Genomic DNA, 23,547 nt, shown 5'->3' with positions numbered 1-23,547 from the left:
CTCAGACAAGATAAGCGCGGGCAGACCGCCAACATGTTGGAGTAATGATTTGAAAAAACTAGAGAGACATTGGATTAGAGCAGCTCAAGGCAGAACCCAGTGAAGCAGTTTAGTGGAGGCCTATGTCCAGCAGTAGATCACACCAGGCTGGATGCTGAGTAAGATAACGAATGACTGATATAATTTAGATGGGGATTTGGGGTCATTTTATTGACAAATGATAAATAATTAATAAATATTTTAAACGATTTAAATAAGCGAATATCCTCTTAAAAGCTTGATTAAATTAACTCAACTACCGGAGGTAGGTAAGAGAATAGGTAAGAGCGAAAATAGACCAATAAATCATTAAGAAAACCTGACCAAAGCTGGTAAATTAAACAAAAAGAATACTAAGTAAAGTGTTCCTTAAAGCTTCAGTCCTTTGTGTTGATCATAAAGCATAGTAAATCTTAATTGTTTATTTGGAGTAAAGAGTAGCATCTTACAATGCAATAAGATAATAATATATCCCAATGAAATTCAGATTAATTATCATCAGTTGAACAATGCTGACTGGACTATTTTTAACTTAAATAATTTTCTTCAACGATGCATCGCTAAATTTTATTTAAATAATATGCGACACCAAATTACTTTTAATTAAAAACATTCGACCTCACTGAAATAGTTCTGGTGTATGTGTATTTCGATCACAGTGACCATTATTGATTATTTTGGTCATATTTTCATATTTAAGTTCTCAGAAGGAAGCACCCGTCTTTTGCGCAATGTAAATGCGATCTCGACGTCCGTATAACCAAAATGTAATTCACCAATTTAGCTCTATTAGAGTCGCCAAAGAGACAAGAAATACTCAATAATTAACGTCATGCGATATTAAATTGCGATTTAAGTAAAGCAAGCATACTTTGTAAGTATTTAGTGACTTATTTGAGGTTTGTTTGGAATCAGACGAACGACAAAAATATTTAGTCATATAAAACTGTTAAAAAAAGAGGAGCTTTCATTGAAAAAAATATAGAGAAAACTTGAATATCATGAACACCTTACATGAAGATTCAAATATAAATTTGAAAGAAAAAATGCCCAAATACTATAAAGATTTCTGTATGAAAGAAGAAGAAGAAGATAGTGAAGTAATAAACTTTGAAAAATAAAAGAGAAACTTAATCAAGGAAACGGCTTTGCAGTAGGAGTAAACTGAAGAGAAGTTAGTTTTTAGGTTTTGGCACAAAAAAGGTTCTACTGCTAGTTAGCAATTTTATAGATCTACAGTTGATAGCGTAAGCTAAATTACATCAGCCCTGATTTAAATTGGAAAAAGTTACTAAAACTAAGCAGTTGGAATATTTGACACATTAACATAAAAACATTTCTGGTCACAGGAATTCATCTGATCTGTTTGAATTTACCTAAGATCAAACAAACGATCTTTATAAATTTACTTTTGTAAAACAAAATTGGCAGAAGCAACCGGATAGAAGCATCAAATATCCAGATTTTTGGTACGCCTCACCTATTTCAGACTTTTGCACATTTTTTTATAGTATTATCCTATTCCTATAGAGTAATATAACAGAGTTAAACTTACCTGTATGAATTCTCAAATGCATATTATAAGCCACCCTTTGATTAAACCTCTTGGGGCAATTGGGACACGCGTACTCCTTCCGATCCCTGTGGATTTTCATATGGCTACTCAGATACCCTCTGTCATTAAAGGTTTTTCCACATTCCGGACATTCTGCCGAAAATACTTTGGTGCCTTCATGAACCGACCTGAAACAATTATCCATGTTAGTCAGTGACAAAGATTATTGAGTAACTGCATAAAAACAGTACCTGTGGTACTTGTAGTTTCTCAACTGGCTAAAGCTCTTATCACAATCTTCACATTTAAAAGATTTTTTTTTCACTTGTTTAATATCTTTTCTATCTTCATTAGCTGATTCACTGCTCATTGAACTTTCACTGGGTGGCTCTACAGCGGTAGTTGTGGTTGTTTCAACTGATTTTTGAGATAATGGCAGAGGATTATTATAATAGAGAGGGGATGAGTATAAGCTGGTCCAACTTCTAGATTCAGGCAGTAAGTCCTTTAATTGCCTGGAAAATGGAAAGTTTGTGAATCTGGGCAGTTCTGGGCGCTCCAGATGGCTGAGAGCTGGATCCGCTGGTTGAAGGTGAAAATTTTGAATGGTACTATCTAATTTGTTTTCTGGTTTTAACTCTTCTCTGTTATGGGTTAATTGGATGTTATTATTGTTTGTGTCTTCTTGATATGGTTTTTGAGTCTGAAAAAAAATAGGAGATAGTTCAATATATCCTCGATCATTTTATGAAGTAGGTATATAAATTTTAATTTTTTGTTTCTTTTATGGAGCTGCTTTCTATTGAGTAACTCTTGTTTATTAGATCCAATAGAATTCAATAAATTTTGAATTAAACTTTATAAACATTTTGTTAAGATGATAATCAACAGATGGCTACTATGATCAATAGTAGTAAAATTGATATTGTATAAAGGTTATTACGAGACTCTTAACTAAAATATTTTCAGGTTACTCGCACATCCGTCAAAACCAGAAGTGGATGCCAATATTTACCCACATGCAAAGTGAAACCCAATATACGCCATGTATGCTTTTTTACTTTCAGTCTCTATTTTCGATTCTTCATTGCTTTTTTCCATCATCGCATCCTTTAATGTACTGATTAACAATTCATAGCTTGTATTTGTCCAGCAAATATTTAAACAAGCCTATAGACGGTACCGTTTGAATAAAACTAATATTTTCATATACCTACCTATATTTCATCAGTTACATTTTTAAGAGTAAACCTTTTCACAGATTTAATACTTGGTAAAATATGAAACTTCTATTTACCCGATAATTAGCGGAGCTATAATAACTTTAATAGCCGTATGACTTCAAGTAAATATCTGAGCTTCTGTAAACTGAGCAACACGTGTGTCAATATTGGAGAAATTTTACTTTCTATCAGATGTCTTGTTAGGAAAATTGAAAAACCTATAACTTTATATTAAAATGTTATAAATAAACTTACCTCTTCTTCTAGACACCCCAACTGGACCAATCTAGGATCACTTAAAAAACTACCATCTCTTTGACACCATGGACTCGGCACCACCCCAGCGTTACAAGTTCTTTTCGGACTTTTTCTTATACTGCTCACATCCAAAGGTAACAAATCTGGTAACAGTTTCTGCTTCTTGGCGGTTTCTTCTTTTTTCAGTTCTTTTCTGTAGTCCATCAGACATTCGTCCTCATACTTTTTAACTTTTTCCGGAAAAAAGTTTCGCGTGCTATTAATGTCAATTTGAAGAAACTTGGCTACAGATAGAAACTCGTCGAAGGCATTACTGTTAATCACTGTGGTACCCGTGTAGATGTAGTCTAGGATTGTAGACATCGTTGAGCTGTTAATGTCTGGAAGGATAAGGCACGTCGTGGAGTCGGAGGGGTTTTTCCTTAAGAGTTCCTAGAATGAATACATAAATTTGATACTGATGCAAGTGAATTTTAAGTTACAAAAACTATTCTTTAAATACTACTAATTAATAGAGATAGCATATAACTTCATGAAGAATTGTTGTATATATTATAATAATATGATTTTACTGTTATATCTTTTTATGCTCTTAATATATCTGATAAAAGAAGATTCAATTTTCTTTCAGTCCTCGTAGTAGTAGAGTAGCGTTGATAACGTATCGAAATAATATATCAGGTAGAGTAGATATAAATGTATGCTCAACTAACTTTTGTATCTAAGAAATTGGTTAAAAATGATGTGTGTATTTATAGAGGTATTAGTATACAATCTGCTATACCTAAGCTTTTTGGCAAACTTTTTTGCTCTTAATTTTCTTGACATTGTAAAAAAGTTCTGTCTGACAACCAACATGGGAATACTCAAAGTAGATTGACGGTGACTAACTTGCTAACTTATCAATACCATTTGCTATAGGCCGTCGAGGAGTCTAAACACGTAGACAGTATTCATGCGGACTTCTCGAAGGCCTTTGATAAAGTCAGTCATCGTCGTTTGGTCAAAAAATTTAAAGTCGTGGAGCTTGATGAGATCTAAAGTTATTCATAAGAAATATAGAATCAATATTATCCGACTCAGTCGAAACTGTAAAAGATGTAGGTGTTCTGTTCGATAATAAACTATCATTTGTGCCACATATTAACAACATTGTTAATAAGGGAATGCGTGACTTTAACTTTATAACGAGAAATAGTGTAAATCTCTCACACTGAGTCTGTGCAGAAAACTTGAAATTTCCTGAAATTTCTAGCCTACAGACGAAATATTGACATATCCAATAACAACAACTAAAATAGAATAGAATACAGTTTATAAAATCAAAAGTTCACCTTTCTGATATATTAATTTTGCTTAAAATATTAAATGATTGGTTATATTGGAGAATCCTTAAATATGTAAATGATAATAATATTATTCCATTTTTAGGTAACATAATAATTTCCCTTAAATCTAAAATTATAAAAACTGCAAACTGATTTTGTTAATGTTTTTTTTTTGAATACCATTCATTTGTATCTGTATTGTTATGCTTTTTTTTAATGGGTATTAGGCTAATCTGACTTTATATATTTTTATTTCTTTTGTATTATTTTCTCTTTGTAGAAAGGCTCTGTCGTATAAATGAATAACTAAAAAATAAATTGCAGATAAAGTAGATACTGTGAATCTGGTAAACTTGAGAAGTTTGGTTTGGTTAATAGAAGTTTTTCAAGAAGGTGTTATGACTTTTACTGACTTAATATATTTAATTTTTACGATTTATCATATAACCATCATATAAATAAAATAAACATCTTTAAAATAGGCATATGCAATTGTCATAATCTCCGAAAAATGGGGAAGCCGAGGGCCAGAAATGGCATGGCAGTAGTAGTTAACAATACTATTAACAAAATATAAAGGAGTACATAAAAGTGATCCTATCATTGCTTTCAGATTCGAGGCCAATCCAGTAATTCTTAATTTAGTCCAAATATATGCTCTAACAAGCAAGGCGAAAGAAGAAGAAATTGATGCGTTTTATAATAAATTAGAAGAGACGCTAGAAAAACTACTAAATAGAGAAATCTAGATAGTCCTGATTGATTTCAATGGTGAGCTTATTGCTACTAAAGAAGATATGTAAGGCACTGTCGATCTATATGACCTCGGAACAAGAAATGCAAGAGAGAAGCTTCTCCTGATTTTCTGCACTATGAACAACCTATTTATTGATAACAGGTTTAAAGACGTTAAGATCTATCCGGGTTGGATAGATCCATTTCAGCGAAACTACGCAAGAAACTACGAAAGCACAAAAAAAAACAATAAATGAATGTCCTAGATAACATCTGAGAAACATACATAAGAGCCGTGAGACCAGAGTTATATAGACTTGAACGAGCCGCAGGGTCACAAGAATTGTGAAACATTTTCTAGACAGAAACAAAATCTATATTAAATAATGCTGGTACAAGCATCATAAATGACATGAAAGAAAAATAGGAAGCAGTGTATAACAGATGTTACTTGGGATAGAATACAAGTAAGGAAACAACTAAAAGCTCCAGAACTAAAAGATGAGGTTGAAAGAGAGGCCTATCAAACCCTGAAGACTTGAGATAAAGTGATTCTGCTAAAAAGACAGAAACAGCCAGCTAAATCTAAGGACTGAACCTTAATCTAAGAAATAAAACTAAGGACATATTTGAAGAATATAAACCATATATATCGTTCCTTCGCACCAAACCATAATGCCATTAAAAATAAGAACAGGGTCCTACTCACAGCTAGACAAGAGATATTGAATAGATGGAGGGAATTGTGCGAAAATCTGATGATGGAGGCGGATGTAGAAGAATGACCAACACATATGAAACACAGTTTTGAAAAAGAACCTATACTACTCAGAACTGAAGTTGAAATAGCAATACGAAGAGAAAAGAGCCATATAGTTACTGAAATAGATAATATACCCATCGAAATGATTGGGGCTCTAGATCACATCGGAGTAGATACAATGCACCGAATCTGCTAAAAAAATATGAGAGACATGTATGTGGCCAGAGTATACTTTTTACTGTACAACATCATATTAAAATATATTCTACTTTATAAAAAAAAACAAGAAACTTATGTAGCAACTCCAGGATAATAGCACTAAAAACTATTTCTACTATCGGAAATTGCAGAAGAATAGGCAAGATATGTCCTCGGCGAACTATGTGCTGGCGATACCGGTCACGCAAAAATTTGATCACGGGCCATACAGGAATGTCCTCTCCTTCTGATGGGCAGTGACTGCATGGCTCCAGTGACTGTGGACTGCGAGGAAAGGAGTGGCAGCATTCCAACAGACCTGCATTGTTAAACAGGGGGACCATCTGGTACACAGATGGTTCCAGAATGAATAACATAGCTGGATCAGGGCTTTGTGGTGGGATCACATACCAGTAGAGCATACTCGCTGGGGGAGCACGCCACTGTTTTCCAGGCCGAAGTATTCGCTGTATTAAAATGCGGACAGAAAATCCTAAGCTGCGGACACCGCAATACAGTCGTATCAATATGCTCGGACAGCAGAGCTGCCATTAAGTCTATCACGGCCGCAAATGTAAGCTCCAATCTTGTAATAGAATGTATAAAAGTCCTGAAAAAACTCGTGCAGGTTGGCTGCAGGGTCCAGCTCATCTGGATACCTGGCCACGCAGGCCATGCAGGTAATAAGGAAGCGGACTCTCTTGCCAGACTGGGATCCGCGAATGTGCCGATGGGGCCGGAACCCATAGTTGGTATCGCCAAATGCGTTGCGGTCGCGTCAAAGAAGGGTCTGCTGGACAAGTGGACCCACCGAAGATGGACTGAGTCCCCTGGTATGAGACAGGCCAAAGTGCACATAGGTGGGCCCTCTGCCTGTCTCACCAAAAATCTACTGCGCCTAAAAAGACGCGAAATTCGGCTAGTGACAGGTTTTTTAACCGGTCACTGGCACTTAAGAAGCCATCTCCATACTATAGATATTGCCGATAACCCGGAATGCCGATGGTGCTGTGAGGAAGATGAAACTGTTAACTATGTAGTCGGCGAGTGCCCAGCACTCACGCGCGCCAGGTTCTTCCCAGACTTTAAGTCCTTCAGACCAGAGAGCCTTATCGGTTTCTCTCTAGGGGACCTATATGCATAACTGCCTCGGCAGCCCACTGTTTCGACAATTCAATTTAATTCAATAGGCAAGATGCGGCACTAAAGAGCAAATATTGAATATAAGGCAGATTATAGAACGATCATAAAAAATATCCAGGGAAATTAACATCACGACATACATGTGCTTTATCGAGTATAGCAAAGCCTTTGATTCTGGGAAATTAGAGGAAGTTATGGCACGTTCTCTCTTCTCGTGGAGTGTCATCCCACCTAATTCTACTTATCAGAAATCTATAATGTGACGGCAGAGTGAACGGAGAACTAACTGAAAATTTCGGTCTTACTAATGGATTCAGGTAAGGCTGCATACTGGGTCCAATCCTATTCAATATATACGACGAATAGATATCTCGTATAGTTCACTAAATAAAGGGAAGAAAGACAAGGATTATAGTAATAGATAGAAACGACAACAAAAACAAACTAACGGAACTAAACTGAGTAAAATCTAGAAAAGTCACGAAATCACCGTAGCAACCAAAATGACACTGGTCAAATGCCTGGTGTTTCCAAATATAATTATTATATTGCCTGGATAGATATCTTTTAAGAAATACTCTGGAAAATTTAACCAATCACATTATGTCAAGTATGTCAAAACCTTTCATTTATGCGGTGGATATTGAGTTAAGGCAGATTCCAACGGTAAAAGATGTCTTAATACTCTATTCTAAAAATATGAGAGAATGTGGGTGTAAACTCTCCAGATACTTTTTCTAATATTATTTAATTAAAAAATAATATACACCTATCAATACAATCTTTTATGTCCTAGAATGTTCTTCTGATGTTATTGATATATACTACCAGAATGATGATTTGGAAAGATTGAATAAAAAAAAATAAGAATAACTCCTAAATGAAAGCAATTAAAATCCAGATTCCAGTCACCAAGTTTCCAAATGAGAATTTTTTTAATTCAAACGCTCTAGAAGTTTAGGCTGATTTGATTATAGGGTTATAAATATGTTTCAGCTCTTGAAAAGAATTCATATGATACGTATGTTGGAAAAATGAAGATATATCAATAATTTACCCTGTTTAGGTTTGCTAATATTTAATGGAAATGGAGCGTTTTACTACTTTAAGGAAAAAAATAATCGATTATACGAAATTTGATGACAGGTCGCCCAAAGGCCAAGAAAATATTTGCAATATTATTGCCAATTTAAAGAAACTTAAAAATTTAAAGAAAAATTCTCGCTTGTGAAGAATAGCTTTATATTGACAATGATCTACTAATTATACGTATACACTATTTATACTTTAAAAGATATTCACTAATAACTGTTTCTTCCATAGGATTTTAAAGGTACTTACTCTAAAAACAGGACTGGCAATGGACAAGATCAACTTATGCGCCATCAGTCGGTGATTCTGGCAACTTAGAATTACGTCACACGTGGACTCGCTAATCATCAACCTGAGAGCACCATCCTTAATTATTTGGTCCATTTTTCCCGTCTGAAACAAAATAGAGAGCTGCTGAACAGGCTGATCTGCACTTAGAGAGTTTATTGTTTATTTCATTAAAACGTTTTAAATAATAAGGAAATCCTAAAATATCTCCTTCAAAATTTTTCCGCGTACGAAATGCTCATAAAAATAGTAATTGACACGGTAACCTCTGTTCTCCTTTACCAAATCGTGAAACGGTACGTGCTTTCATTTTTAAATTGTTTTTTTATGGAGCAGATTTCGGCTATAAACCGCTTTTTTCATGCTTTGATTGATTATATCAGACAATGAATAAACCAGAAAAAAAAGAGATATCTAAGTACCTTCACTATCTGACAAGATCAATCTTAAATGTTCTTAAGGAGAAATAAAAAAAAACGAATAAAAAAATTGACATGCTAAGTTTGATAACCGCATGGGTATCATACTGTTTTTATTTAATGCATAAACGCGCCAATTTAATTAATTTTCATGTAAATTTATATTACATTGTATATTTAAGTAAAATTAAGTTCTCGTTTAATTATAACAACTGGTGGCAGGCAGGCGCATACACAATAGTATACATTTCAATAAAATGCTGTTGTAGTCGAACGATCATCAATCATTTATGTCAATATACATATAAGATAATTAGAATTACCATTAATGATCGTTTTGTGGAATTAACCGACTGATATAGAAATCAGGCAACTCCGCCTAACTCGAAAAATTCATCCATTATCCCAAAGGTGCTGGTGTATGTTTTATAAAAGGTAAAAACAGAAAATCTACAGCATCACAAATACATTTAATAAAATGACAAAGGTTTCATGTTTCGCTCGACTAGAGCATCAAAAAACCAACATGCAAAAAACCAACCATTGGAAATCCAATGGATCTCCTTGTCTGATTAATGATGAAGCAATGAATCAGTGGATATTTACTGACTATTCAATTGACAATCAATAGACAATTTCATTATATAAATATTATCAATGACAAATTCTATTTTTTTTATTTAGAACAATGGGACGATGTGCTTAGTATAGGCTGTTTAGTACATCAATGAAAAATATACTTTATTAGACCAAACATAGTTAACACTAATAATGCCATGTACACAATATTTATGGCTTCCAAATTAGAGAAAATACGTAAAAATACAATTAGGAATACTTTTAAGATTTTCGTCATCGCTGCTATATGTCTTATAAATGACATTTTGTTAACAAAAAAAATATTTTAGATAACTAACCTAAATAATAATTAAGATGATGTAACCCGAAAAAAGGAAAATTCAATTTATGGTAAGTTTTTGTTGAATTTTCCTTTTTTCGGGTTACATCATCTTAATTATTATTTAGGTTAGTTACCTAAAATATTTTTTTTGTTAACAAAATGTCATTTATAAGACATATAGCAGCGATGACGAAAATCTTAAAAGTATTCCTAATTGTATTTTTACGTATTTTCTCTAATTTGGAAGCCATAAATATTGTGTACATGGCATTATTAGTGTTAACTATGTTTGGTCTAATAAAGTATATTTTTCATTGATGTACTAAACAGCCTATACTAAGCACATCGTCCCATTGTTCTAAATAAAAAAAATAGAATTTGTCATTGATAATATTTATATAATGAAATTGTCTATTGATTGTCAATTGAATAGTCAGTAAATATCCACTGATTCATTGCTTCATCATTAATCAGACAAGGAGATCCATTGGATTTCCAATGGTTGGTTTTTTGCATATTAGACAGAGTTAACAAAGATTTTCACACTGTTGTTCTTTAGAAACTCTCATAGAAAATTCTCCACTTTTCCGATACTCTGTTTTTAAAATTATACTGCCCTGCTTAGGCAAGTTGTCCTAACTGCTAAATAGTAGTTTTGAAAAATTTCTCATTTTAATGTATGCACTTTTTTTACTTATTTAATCCGAATATTTTTTTTTCTGAAATACATGGCAAAAAAAACACTATACGTCAATTTACGGTTAGGTTTATTAACTCTCTTTATTCTCCAAAATATTTGTAGTTAGGACAATTTAAACAACACAAAATCCTAAGCTCAAATGTCACAAGTGAAAAACAAATAACACCAAATCAAATAATAGCATCTCTAGAGCCTAAATCAACTTAAACAAAAATAAATGACAAGGTACATATACGGGATGTTGGGTTCAATATTTGCTAAATTGAATTGGCTGAAAGAAGAAGAAATTTTTTAACTCTTCTTTCAGCCAATTAAATTTGCCAAATGATACACCAAACACCCTGTAATTTTTAAGACTATTCATTTTCAGTTCATGTCACCAGAATCATTGAAATATTGAAATCGGTAGATTTTTACAAAATAAAAGCCTGTTTGGTGGTATATGATCCTTTAATTCACTGATTAAATTATTTTTTCTAATTAAATTAATTCCCTTGGGAGCATTTCTTTGTTTTGGCGTGGTTAGCTCATATTTGCAAAAAAACAAAAACGAAGCCAAAAATATATTGTCCAACTGTTTAAGTTTATCAGAAAATTTTTCTTTATAATTTAAAAATTTATGTCTTTAAAATTTATTTAAATTATATTTTTTAAATAAACGCGTTCAAGTCATCAAGTTTCTACAGCTTCTGCTTTAAAGTATAATCAGTAAAAGTAAAAAAATTATTTACAGTATTTCCAATATATTCACCTTCCTTGAATTGGTATTTTAAGTCTCTAATATTAGTAAAATCATAAAATTTTTCTAAAATCTATTTAAGACAATTCGTTTTAGGAATCCTTGCAGTTTTTGCAGTTAGGCCAAAATGAATAGTACTAGTTCAGGTATTTCAAATACACATAGGACTTTCTCGTTTAGTAGGCCGAAAGATTATTGCCATTTACGTGCAAAACCGTCTTAACCTTAAAAACCATTTTTTGCAATTAGAACAACTTGCCTTAGCAGGGCATTATCGTACTCGATTACCAAGACTAACAAAATATCAAATCAGTGAATCCTGGGCACATATCCTTCAGAGAGTATAATAAGAATTAATCATCCAAAGTACTACCAATGTAAATAAATAAGAGAACACAGTGATCTTATGATATTGAGCATTTTATTGGAATATATAAGTCTTGCGATGTCAGCAAATTTAACTAAATTCCTTTCAGTGAAATTTATTTTTTAAAAATCTAGAACTATCCAAACTACTGAAATCGATGTTTTTCCGATTGTTCCTTTAATGATACATACATATTTTAATACATTCATAAAAACTTAAGGTAATATTTTTGAAATTTTAATATACTATTATACAACAAAAGATAAGCAACATTACAAGCTTTTCAAACAAACACAAATAATTTGTATGGTGAATGAATAAAACCTGTTTATTAGTATTAACTTTTTAAACTTCATTTAACTTTTTGCTCTTAATTTAAATATTATTATATCCATTGGAAAAAAAACAAGATTGCAACATTTTACTTTCTACTTAGAATTGTTCAGCCTGTAGTTAATTTATTGAAATAATAAAGCTTCATCATTAAAACTAATGCAGGATAGTAATAATGCCATTGCAAAACCAATTTCTGCAATGATATTTTTAATATGAATTAATTAGGGTTAAAAATAAATTATTATAACTTATTCTAATAGCACGTTATTGGCTCTTATATGGTTAAAAAATAAATAAAAACGTTAATTGCAAATAGTTTAAAAGACAATGAAGCGAGATTAACAAGTATCGATTGCTACTTTAGTATAATTAGCTGTGATTGCCGATTTTATCGGGCAAACAAATTTATTATTTATGCTCCTTAAGCGGAACGATTTTATAGACTGCCTTAGAAAGCATAAAAATAGAGTCACCCAATACAGTTATAAACCGTTGATAAAGGATTAATATGATGATTGAATTTATATGGGAACAATGTCCCATTTGCATGTTTTATGCTAAATCAAAAAATCTGAATACAATGCTTCTTTGGCACAAGATAAAATGAATCTATTATGAGGAAGTTAGGATAATAGGAAAATTCATCTATTATGCTAAAAAATTCCAATAATTAATAAGTTCTAATAAGTATAAAGAAATATGCAGAGTCAATAGTATTGAAAATTATTTTAATATTTTAAGATTTTCTCTTTTATGTGTGAAGCGCGTAACCTCATACTGATTATAAAAACTAGTTGACTTATTTTTGACAGGCCTCTAGATTCATTTATACTTATTAATTCCATGCCTCTTTTACAAATTTTGAAGTTATGGGATTTTTTTCTTTTAGACTATTTACCATGAAAGATAAAAGTAAAAATGTCAAAATGGTAATTTATGATATGCCAAAAATGTTATTAACTATACTCTATTTCAGAAGTGTGTAGAGCAATAAAACCTCATTAGGTATGCAAAAGTGGTACCTGGTGATCCACCAATATTTTATGCCACTACCTTAGTTGGGTATTAGTTTCAATGTAAAATTCTTTCTTTTCGTTGATTGCAGGTAGTGCCACCCGGTTTTGGGTCAATTTATGAGTTTTGCCCATTGTTACCCACTGATAAACATTGAAAACGGTTCGCCAAAGGCGTGCAACTGGGACTTGTTTTTTACCTTATAATTAATGTACTTAAATGCTATTTTATTTTAGAAAGTTACTTTTGTTTAAATGGAATAATATATTTTTTTTACAAATTTATTGAACATAATATGTAGAGTAAAACAGTTGAAAATGTCACTTTTGGATCTGGCACTTTTTGAACAGTGTATAACAATTTTAAATTATAATAGATTGTAGTCTTCTTCGTCATCTGACGAACTGTCATCACCTCTTGACATTATAATTAAAGGATCGACTGTCTGATCGATGAGATTGTCAAGATCCCACATTTTGTCCTCTTGCTTAATTACATGCTGGACTGCTTTTCGCCAATTCTCTGGTGTCGCTTCCGTAATGGCTTGATCAAACAGTAGCTTAACATCTTTCATTTTAAAAGTCGTGTTTTGTCTTGCTACAAATCCTTTTACCTGCGCCCATATCAGTTCTATAGGATTTAGTTCGCAATGATATGGCGGTAAGCGCAGTACAGTTATATTATATTTTTCGGCTATATCTTCCACGGCGTATTTCATGAAACGAGTTTTGTGTAAGTTTGCTATTGCCAGCAGTTCTTTTTTTTATCAAATTTGCTTCAAACGCAATACCTTTTGCAGTCAGCCAATCGATAATTTCTTGCTTTCTCCAACTTGAAGTTGGCGTCTTCTCTATTCGCCGTGAATGATAGCCTTGCGTTATCCATAACCACCACCGAATTAGCCGGAAAAAATTTTATCATTTCACCAAAATAGTCCTCGAAAACGTCTGAGTTCATGTCTTCATGGTAATCTCCTGTGCGAGTCGACTCAAAGGTTAGCAGACCTTCTTTTAAAAATCCCTCTTCGCTTCCAATATGTGTGATTATAAGTCTTTTTCCTTTTCCCGAAGGTACTTTAATACCCGTAGACAGGCCTTCTATGAAAGCTTGGCGAGCACTGGTTATATTTTTGTCTTGCCACATTTTTTGGACTATATAACCTTCGTTAATCCACGTCTCATCAAGATAAAAAACTTTCTTTTGCTCCCTGCAGTACTGCTTGATACTTCTCAAGTATTGTCGTCTCCAACAAACAATTTCGTCGCTCTCCAGTAAAAGTGCTTTGCGGTTATGCTTTTCCCAGGCAAAATCCATATTTTTTAAAGTTTTCCATAAAAGTTTTCTACTTATCAACGGAATACTGTCATCTCGGCCAAGCTCCATTAAAATTTTGTCTAGGGTGGGTATTTCCTTTTTAAAATAAAAAGAGTGAACTTTTCACTCAGCGATAGTGGAGAATTTTTAGTACATCTTTTCGTTGGACTGAATACCTCCATTTTTTAAATATTGGGATAATAATATTGATTACACTACAGCGTAGCAGTGACTACTAACGTTTAAAATATGATTTAAAAGTATTTATAGTCTGTATATATTACCTGACCCCATTTTTGCATGTTACAAAGCGTTAAAAGATAGGTACCTATACAAAAGGATTAAAAGTATTTATTTAGTATTTAATCTCTTTCAAAATAAAGGCATTTAATCCGTGAAAATTAAATTCATAAATATTATAAGTACCTGCGCCTATGAACTACCACGAAATGTAGCCAAACAGAACGGAATTCCCCAGTTTATTGCTCTATACACTTCTGAAATAGAGTATAAAAAACTATTTTGGTGTCTATAATAATTGTCTTTCTTTTTTGTTGAATAATTTTGGCTTTAATATATCTAGAAGATTATAAACATGGAAATGCCCAACCGATAAACCAGAGCAAATTATAAGAAATAATTAAAAAGATTATGTGATCTATTTGATCTCTTACGCTTCAGAAGTTCTATTAAATTCATTAAGAATTGGCTGACATTCACTCAGATCAGTTCTTAGATGTATATATATATATATATATACTATATATATACACATATATATACTACATATATATATATATATATATATACCGCCTAATGCTACAAGCTAATCAGATGCAAGGTGATATACTATCTTTTATTTGTTACGCTTTAGGAAGTTCAAAAAAAATATTTTTTAGTAGTACTGGTTTGTAATAAATTGATGTTAATATATATTGCTTTTTAATTTTTTAAATTGTGATATTATTTCATTTTTATTATATAATGTTATTTTATAATTAACTTATAATATTATTGAGCATATCCGGGTATTAAAAAAAAATAAATATAATATTGTGCTTAAGCCGAACTTATAAAATGGAATATATATATATATATATATATATATATATATATATATATATATATATATATATATTGTCACTAGGTTAAGTTATCTATTATGTAATAACCTATTTTGTACATTTATTTTGTAAAATGGGGATTCCCGTATTTTTAATTTAAAAAAAACAGCAAGTGGAGCTTGATGGTGCTAGGTAAGCAAGGAGTATTGCTTTAGACGGAGTGCTCCAAGGGACCAGTTTTGTTTCCCATTTATATAAATAACTTACCACGAGACAAAGCTGAAGCAATATATACACTCTTTGCTAATGACACTACTCGATCCACCGTAGCAGTGACTCAGCTACGGTGGTCCTACAACTCTGTAGATATGCCCAGACGCCTAGATAATCCCAACAGTAGTTTTGTTCCAATAAGTTGCTCCTTAATGCAGCAAAGGCCCAACAAATGGTGTTGTCTATGGGGAAAGTGAATGTCCTCATGATTTTGAGGTCGCCTTTTTGGGTACAGTTCAAACTCTCTCGACAGGTATCAGGCTGATGTTCTTCACGTATCCTATTTAGCAATGTTCCACTCTCATATTGCATATGGTAATATTGCTTGGGGCATTTGGTAGAGATTGAAACAATATTTGGGGTCCAGAAAAGAGCTATACGAGTGATGGGGGGCTTGGGATTCTGAGAGAACTGTGAGCATGTATTTGTGCAGTGGAAGTTGATAAGTGACATGTGCATTAGTTTACGACTGTTTGTGATACGTAAAACAAAAGATCCTTTAATAATCAGACTAGAAATAGGCAAAATCTGCAACAATCATACTGGCGACTTGGAAGGTGGCAAGGTGGACCAAGATATTGGGATTTTTAAATGCTCTTTCCATGAATTTAAGATATAAACTTTTTGTTAGCTTTAAGAATATGTTTAAGAACTTATTAATAGAAAATGATTTTTGAAAAATTAATCACAATTTTAATACCTTGCAAATATAGTGTTTTTAACCTTGTACTATAAATTGTTTTTATTTTTTTCCTGCATGTATTTAAAAGTGATACTATTGCTAGGGTTAGTTTGAGCTTCTAAATTTTATTATTTATTTTTCTTATTAGGACACGTAAACATTTTAATATAAAATTGATTAAATATTAAATCCCTAAAAAAGTGACAATATATAATTTTGACAATAGGTTTATTTATGAGATAATTCATAGTATCTGTGTGGATCTCTTATATTTTCTTAATTTTAATGTGCCCTAGGTGCTCTGAGGGTTAGTACTACCTTTAAGATGGTAGATTTAATGCTATAAACCGCCTAATGCTACAAGCTAATCAGATGCAAGGTGATATACTATCTTTTATTTGTTACGCTTTAGGAAGTTCAAAAAAAATATTTTTTAGTAGTACTGGTTTGTAATAAATTGATGTTAATATATATTGCTTTTTAATTTTTTAAATTGTGATATTATTTCATTTTTATTATATAATGTTATTTTATAATTAACTTATAATATTATTGAGCATATCCGGGTATTAAAAAAAAATAAATATAATATTGTGCTTAAGCCGAACTTATAAAATGGAAGAAGAAGAATAAAAATAAGAATATAACATAAGCCATTAAATCTGTTATATAATAATTCAGTATATAGTAGCAAAAGAAAAATTGTAATCTATTTTTTAATAATAATTTTTAGTAGATATTTCCTCAATCTATATTAAAATTAAGTTGTCTTTAAAAACAATTGGCAATGCTCTATATTTGATATATGAGAGTCTTTAATAAATTCACTCAGTAAATATTGGTACATACATAAAAATTCAGATCAAAGAAAATATATTTTTGTTGAAGGAAACTTTATGGATTCGTTAGATAGTATATATCTTAAAATTATTATACCTATCTTTTCGTCAGTTCACTTTCTGTTCTAATCGTATTTTTTTTAATTAATTTAATATATGCTTGTATAAATATCTCTATTACAGTACCCTCAATGTAATATAATTTTTATCCCGATTAATTTTCTTACTATCTGTCTCCATTATATTATTTAAAACAGTCTATAAATCAAGAAAACCCACCTGTAAAAGATAATGTTTCGACTAATATAAGTGCGAAAAAAAAACTTAAAACCTGTACTATAGTAGAGAACGAATAGAACTACAAACAGGTCGCAATAACTGATTTATCGCGAATGGAGAAAATCCCAATTTACAAATGAGTTATTTTAATGCAAGAAAGTAATTTATTGTGCCCGATATTGGATCGATTAAAAAATTGGTTATGTATATGTGTATTATTATTAGAACGGTAGAATGTAGATTTTAATATTGTGTTAACGTATTGTTGTGGAATTTCGTTTCATGATTAAAATAAGATAAGAAATAATTGAGTTTATGGGTTTAAGACACTAAATACCATTAAAATAAGCCAACACCTTATAATTATTTATATTTTATTAACTTAAATTAGCTACAGAATGTAGTTTGATGTCATTAGCGATTGGCGTCATAAAACTCACACAACTTTTATAAGAACGTGAAAAATACGTGAAATAGTTTTAGTGTAGTAAGTAATTTTCTATTTCTTCTATTTTTTTCAATGTTTTATTTTAAATAAAAAAAATTAAAAATTTTTAATGTTTATCAAAATTGTTAGTTTTATCTAACCCGAAGATAGATTTATCCAACCAGTTAAAATAGGTTCTAAGCAATAAAGTAAAATTTCCTAAGTAAATAGAATGGTCTATTTTTTCATTTTTGTAGTAGTTTTAGTTGTTTTGCTATTTAAAATACTATGCCAGGAAGAAATAAAATAGATTTAGTTCTAAAAAAGATATACAGTACTTAAACAACATTATTTTTTATATCAATAAATACATTAATATAAATATGTCTTTTATGTGTTTCATCAAGAAATTTCAGTGACATTTTTTTTTCGGACATAGAAGTCAGGAATAGAAGTCATTATTGAAAGTCAGTCAATCGTAAGTGGTCTATGAAGAAGCTTAAAAATAAAAAGTATATCATGCTTTGTCTTTTTGTTTTTAATTTCATTTTCTGTCTACAGAAGCCCTACAGAAAAATTTATAAAATAAAAAATAAAGGCAATTAAAATATTTACAATTTACCTTTAAAGAATAAAGCAATACAGTGTACAGCTAAAAAAGATGAAGTTAGAGGGCGTCAAAGTCACTAAATTAATTGATTTTAGATTTATAAATTTCTAATAAATTTGGTTTGAAATAATTTATTCGGTATATAATGTTTTTAAATTTTATTTTTATAACTTTAGCGCCATCCAACTTTGTCCTCATTGGCTGTATAGCCTCGCTCCCGAGGGTAAAATAAAAAAAAATATATTTTTCTAGTTTCATTTTTTATTGCGTAAATAATTCCATATTTTCAGCATTATTAAGCTTTTCTTAAAGTCTTAAGGACCATTTAGAAAACACAAATGTTGCATTGTAGAGGTATCACCTCCTAGTTTGAGACGGTCGTATCAAGAGTCATAGACTATAGATGGTTTCAATCAATTGGTCCTTATAAGGCAGTCAGTTCGTACTTATAGCTCCACGTGCCACACCCTGAAAACTGCAGCGACCTGCAGGCTAAACTAAGTGAGCGTAGCCAGATGCGAGGAATCTAGTGTTGTGTAGCAGCAACATTAAAAATAATTGATCAGCGTATTTCTAGATATAGAAAGAAAACGGCACCACATGATATAGTTAAAAGCGCGACTGGAAGGACTGTCACAATGGTTTTATTATTGCGATGAAGAATAAAATGGGAAAGAACCTTATTACCCTCCCCAGGTAAAATTATTAGGCCCAAATTATTGATCAGAGGGTGCTAAGAGTCATGAGGAAGATACCTAGAACACACAAAATATGTTTGAATCTGGTAAAACCCACAACGCCGTCAAAGAGATGAAAAGAATGAACCTCAAAATTTTAGGGATCCGAGAAATGAGATGGTCAAATTCTAGAGAATGCCAAATAGACGACCATCATATCTACTATGATGTCAATGACGAGGTAAATCATTACAACGGCATGGCGCTCATAGTAAACACACCAGTACAAAAAACTGTAAAATCTTTTGTTCCAGTTTCTGATCAAGTAGCATTTTTACAGCTCAATTCCAAGCCATATAAAGTTACCACCATACAGATAATATGCAACAGTAAGCGATGACCCAGACCAAGTTGTTGAAACCTTTTATGAATAACAACAAAACATCGTAAATCTGACTAAAAAGTCAAAAATCACCATTATTAGAGGTGATTTTAATGCAAAGATTGGTTGTCAAGTTTAGTATTATTTTCTAATGGTGTAACTGCTTTTAGACAGGATATGATTATATTTTCTCTTTGTCACACCTAGCCAGCTCGTGCGTTGTGAGAGAGAGACGACTAGTGACCGACGGTTTGTTGATATTAATCATCAGATAGATCGTTTACGTATCATTTAAGGCACATGTATCTCGTTAATCCTTGTAACGAGTAGCATTAACTTCCTTCACTTTGTTCTTATAAATTAAAGTTGTATAATTGAACTTTAGTTTCTCTCAACCCTACATTGGTAATAATGCAAGAGAAAACATAGTTAGTGGGCATTGCAAATGAACCTGCAGACGGATTATTCCATTTCTGTCAAAAAGTGAAGGCCAGAGAGAATAGTCAGAAACCAAATAGACTTTCTATTGATAAATAAAAGATGTAGGGGAAGGTGTTCTAAAATGACATAGCATGTAAAATGACATAGCGGTATTTATTCTCTAACTGCTGGCGCCATCTAGTCAATAGTTTGCTTGCATGTCACAAACCAAGACCAGATATCATGTGGGCACTCTATTTGTTTTACGTTTATGATATGTAGAAGATAACCTCAAGATTATTTTTAGCGGTGTAGAAATTTTGCATGTGCTGTTTTGAAAGTCTGTTTTTATTACGAAATTGTGCTGATTTTAAAGTAAAACCAGGGTTAGTATTTAAATGTAAGTGTATACTTCAGATTCACGTGCGCGAAAATGTCGTTTAATATGAAATAAGATTATTCTGCATTAACAAAGGACTATCTGTTACTGTGGGTAAAACGACACAGAGAGGCATGAAGGTAAAATGACATACTATGTCATTTTACAAACAAACATCAAATTAATTTAAATTTAAGGAATATTGAATTTTTTGTTTATTTTTAGCCACATTATGGTGGGAAAACGTGAAAGAACATCAACTAGACAATCGTGGGATGAACAAGCAATGCTAAGTGCAATTAACGCTGTAAAAGGTGGCCAAATGGGGTGGCTGAAAGCATCGAAATTGTTCAATGTCCCCCAAGCCACATTAAGGCGAAGAGCAAACAAAAGAGCTAAGGGCTGTCAGAAAGTTTTGGGTCGGATTCCAACCACATTTAATGAAGACGAAGAAAGAGAGTTAGTTGAGCATATACTATTACTTGAGTCTAGATTGTTCGGGATAGCAACAACAGATATAAAGAAACTTGCGTATGAGTTTGCCACTAAAAATGGCATTCCAAATAGATTTAAAGATTGTAGCGCTGGACGAGAGTAGCTGAGAGGATTTCGTATGCGACATCCTGAAATATCTCTTAGGGAGCCTAAGTCTGTAGCTGTGTCTGCGGCTAGAGTCATGGCATTTAATAGGCCACAAGTGCAAATTTTTTTTAATACGTTGGAAAATACCCTAAAAAAGAAAAAATTGATGTGCATCGGATTTACAATATGGACGAAAGTGGTTTGTCCATAGTACAAAGGCCTTCAAAAATTTTTGCCAAAACTGGAAGAAAACAAGTAGGATCATTAACCAGTGCTGAAAGAGGTAAGCATGTAACATGTGTTTGCTGCATGAATAGTGTAGGTAATTTTGTGCCACCTGCTTTGATTTTTCGTAGGAAAAATAGAAAGGAGGAAATTTTAGATGCTTTACCTCCAGGTTCTTTGGGATTATTTAACGAGACTGGATGGATGACATCTGATTCCTTTGCTTTGTGGTTAAAGCGTTTCCAGACTTTTGTTAAAGCTTCTCCCGACTCAAAAGTTTTATTACTTCTGAATGGGCACACTAGCCACAAATCATTAAATGCCTTGACGTTTGCCAGAAGAATTGGAATAATCCCTTAATAAAAACGAAGCGAAAGTGAAGAAGATCCTTTTGTAGCCGAGGATTATGAGAATAAAGTGGCATGCCTGTATTGCAACGATCTATTCAAAAATTCTCGATCCAGGGAGTCTTGGATTAGTTGTATGAAGTGCCACAATTGGGCACAATGCGAATGTGCTGGAGTTTCTCCAAAAGTCAAAAAGTTTATTTGCGAGATTTGCCAAGACTAATTCCTTATTAGCTTACTTTCTTTAACTATATTTTATAAGTTCGATTTGTGTTATCACTTGTTTTATGTATATGTCATTTTATACCCCAACGACTGTGTCATTTTACAATATACATGTTTTTAAAACGACATATACAGTGTAACGTTTTTTAACATGCATTTTCTTACAAGTTTTAAATAGAGTTGAAATATTTTTGTTTATGTTTGTCAATAAAGTTTATTCAAAGCAACGTGGTGTATTATTTTGAGTTAATTATCTCAAATGGTTTTTGCATAAACAAGATTTAAATAAAAAGTATGTCATTTTATGACACCTTCCCCTACAGAAATTGCATGAAATCGACAAAAACTTACCCTGGCACAGACATAAATTCCGATCATAATCTGCTTAGAGCAAATATTCAGTTAGCTCTAAAAAAGTGTACAGAAAAGGAAACTGCCCTTAACCAAGCTTTACAGGGCTAAACAACTCAGAAACACTAGCTGAGGTCAGAAATGAACTAAATTCTAGACTTAGCTGAGTAAAGGTTGTAGAGAATTCCAAAGCAGAGACTGTTTAGACCAACGTCAAGAAATTTTTTAGAAACGCAAGCCTAAAATTATCTTTAAACGATACTAAAATCAATATTGGATGACTTATGGAAGCCCTAATTTAATGAAAAAGAGACGCTTGAAATAATGTCATCCGAAACACTACCAGACCATCCGTGCAAAAAACAAAATTAGAATGGCCAAAGAAAATCGAAGATCTAGATCCTAAATATGATGCTTTCAATATGCACAAGAAACCGCGTCAAGCTGGCATTCTCTTGGACATAGATTAAATAATTTTTGACGTTAACGACAAAGTAGAATAGTGGTGTCGCTATATCAAGAACCTTTTTCATGATTAAAGATCCAACACTTTTGAATAATATATACGCGAAGGGCTAGATATAACTAAGGAAGACGTCTGACACGCAATCTCGTTGACAAAAAAGCTTCAGATCCAGATGGAATTTACTTGGCAGTCATTAAAATCTTAAAGATAGAAGAGTTAACACCAAAATATAGGTTACAAAAGGATCGGTTAGTTAAGATAGTCACCAAGATATTAATCACAGAGTATAAAACTAATAGGTAGGTAGGTATATAAGCTTTTACATAATTCAAAAACTCACACAATTCATAATAATTAAATGTTACAAAAAATCCACTAAATGTTGAACCTTTCACCATTTACCAAAAATTAAAAAAAAAATCGAAGAGTTTGTTTCTAAAAAATCGATCAATAGGCCTTACACAAAAAATTGTCTGAATTCTGTTAATGCCATAAAATGGTACTTGCTGATACGTGTTTCTGCTTATTGGCTTCTTCAGGGCAAGGCAACCAAATAACTAAAGCACAAGAAAAAGTACATAAGGATTATGAAGAGGTTAGTACCAATTTGTGTGATCAGCTTCTATAAACTAAAATTAACTAGAATGAAGTTTATACTACTAACGACCAAAAATTTTTTATTTTTAGGGATTTTTTAATTTCAGTTTTATCCAATAAAACTAAAGTAATTTTCGGCTTTTCAATTCAAATTGCCTTAAACAAAAACATTGTTAAGGTAAGTTTTTCTATGTAGTTGAAAGTTTTTCTCTTTTTTGAAGCAGTTTTAGTAGTTTTCTATTAAATATACAAGTAATATTTTTTAGATCAAATATTACCTAAATAATTGTTAGTTGGATAATTTATCATC

General features: G+C 32.0%; 1 protein-coding gene across 2 annotated transcripts in view; it reads right to left on the bottom strand.

Moving 5' to 3' along the window:
- The window catches only part of LOC126744054 (zinc finger protein 570-like), a 58,165-nt gene that overhangs the window by 9,344 nt on the left and 25,274 nt on the right, over window positions 1–23,547 (bottom strand). The window contains exons 2-5 of one of the 2 annotated variants that reach the window (XM_050451382.1): window positions 8,584–8,727; window positions 3,073–3,507; window positions 1,846–2,297; window positions 1,595–1,782 (exon numbers count right to left, since the gene is read on the bottom strand). In XM_050451382.1, coding sequence (XP_050307339.1) covers window positions 1,595–1,782; window positions 1,846–2,297; window positions 3,073–3,507; window positions 8,584–8,718 — 1,210 coding nt within the window. In that variant the 5' untranslated portion in view covers window positions 8,719–8,727. Of the gene's footprint in view, window positions 1–1,594; window positions 1,783–1,845; window positions 2,298–3,072; window positions 3,508–7,547; window positions 7,675–8,583; window positions 8,728–23,547 lie in introns of those variants that run through there. The other variant, XM_050451383.1, reaches the window with a different exon arrangement.

This window comes from Anthonomus grandis, chromosome 13 (genome assembly GCF_022605725.1).
Source record: "Anthonomus grandis grandis chromosome 13, icAntGran1.3, whole genome shotgun sequence".
Taxonomy (NCBI): Eukaryota; Metazoa; Arthropoda; class Insecta; order Coleoptera; family Curculionidae; genus Anthonomus; species Anthonomus grandis.
Note: the sequence above shows the minus strand (reverse complement) of the source record. Positions and strands in the feature narration are given on the sequence as shown.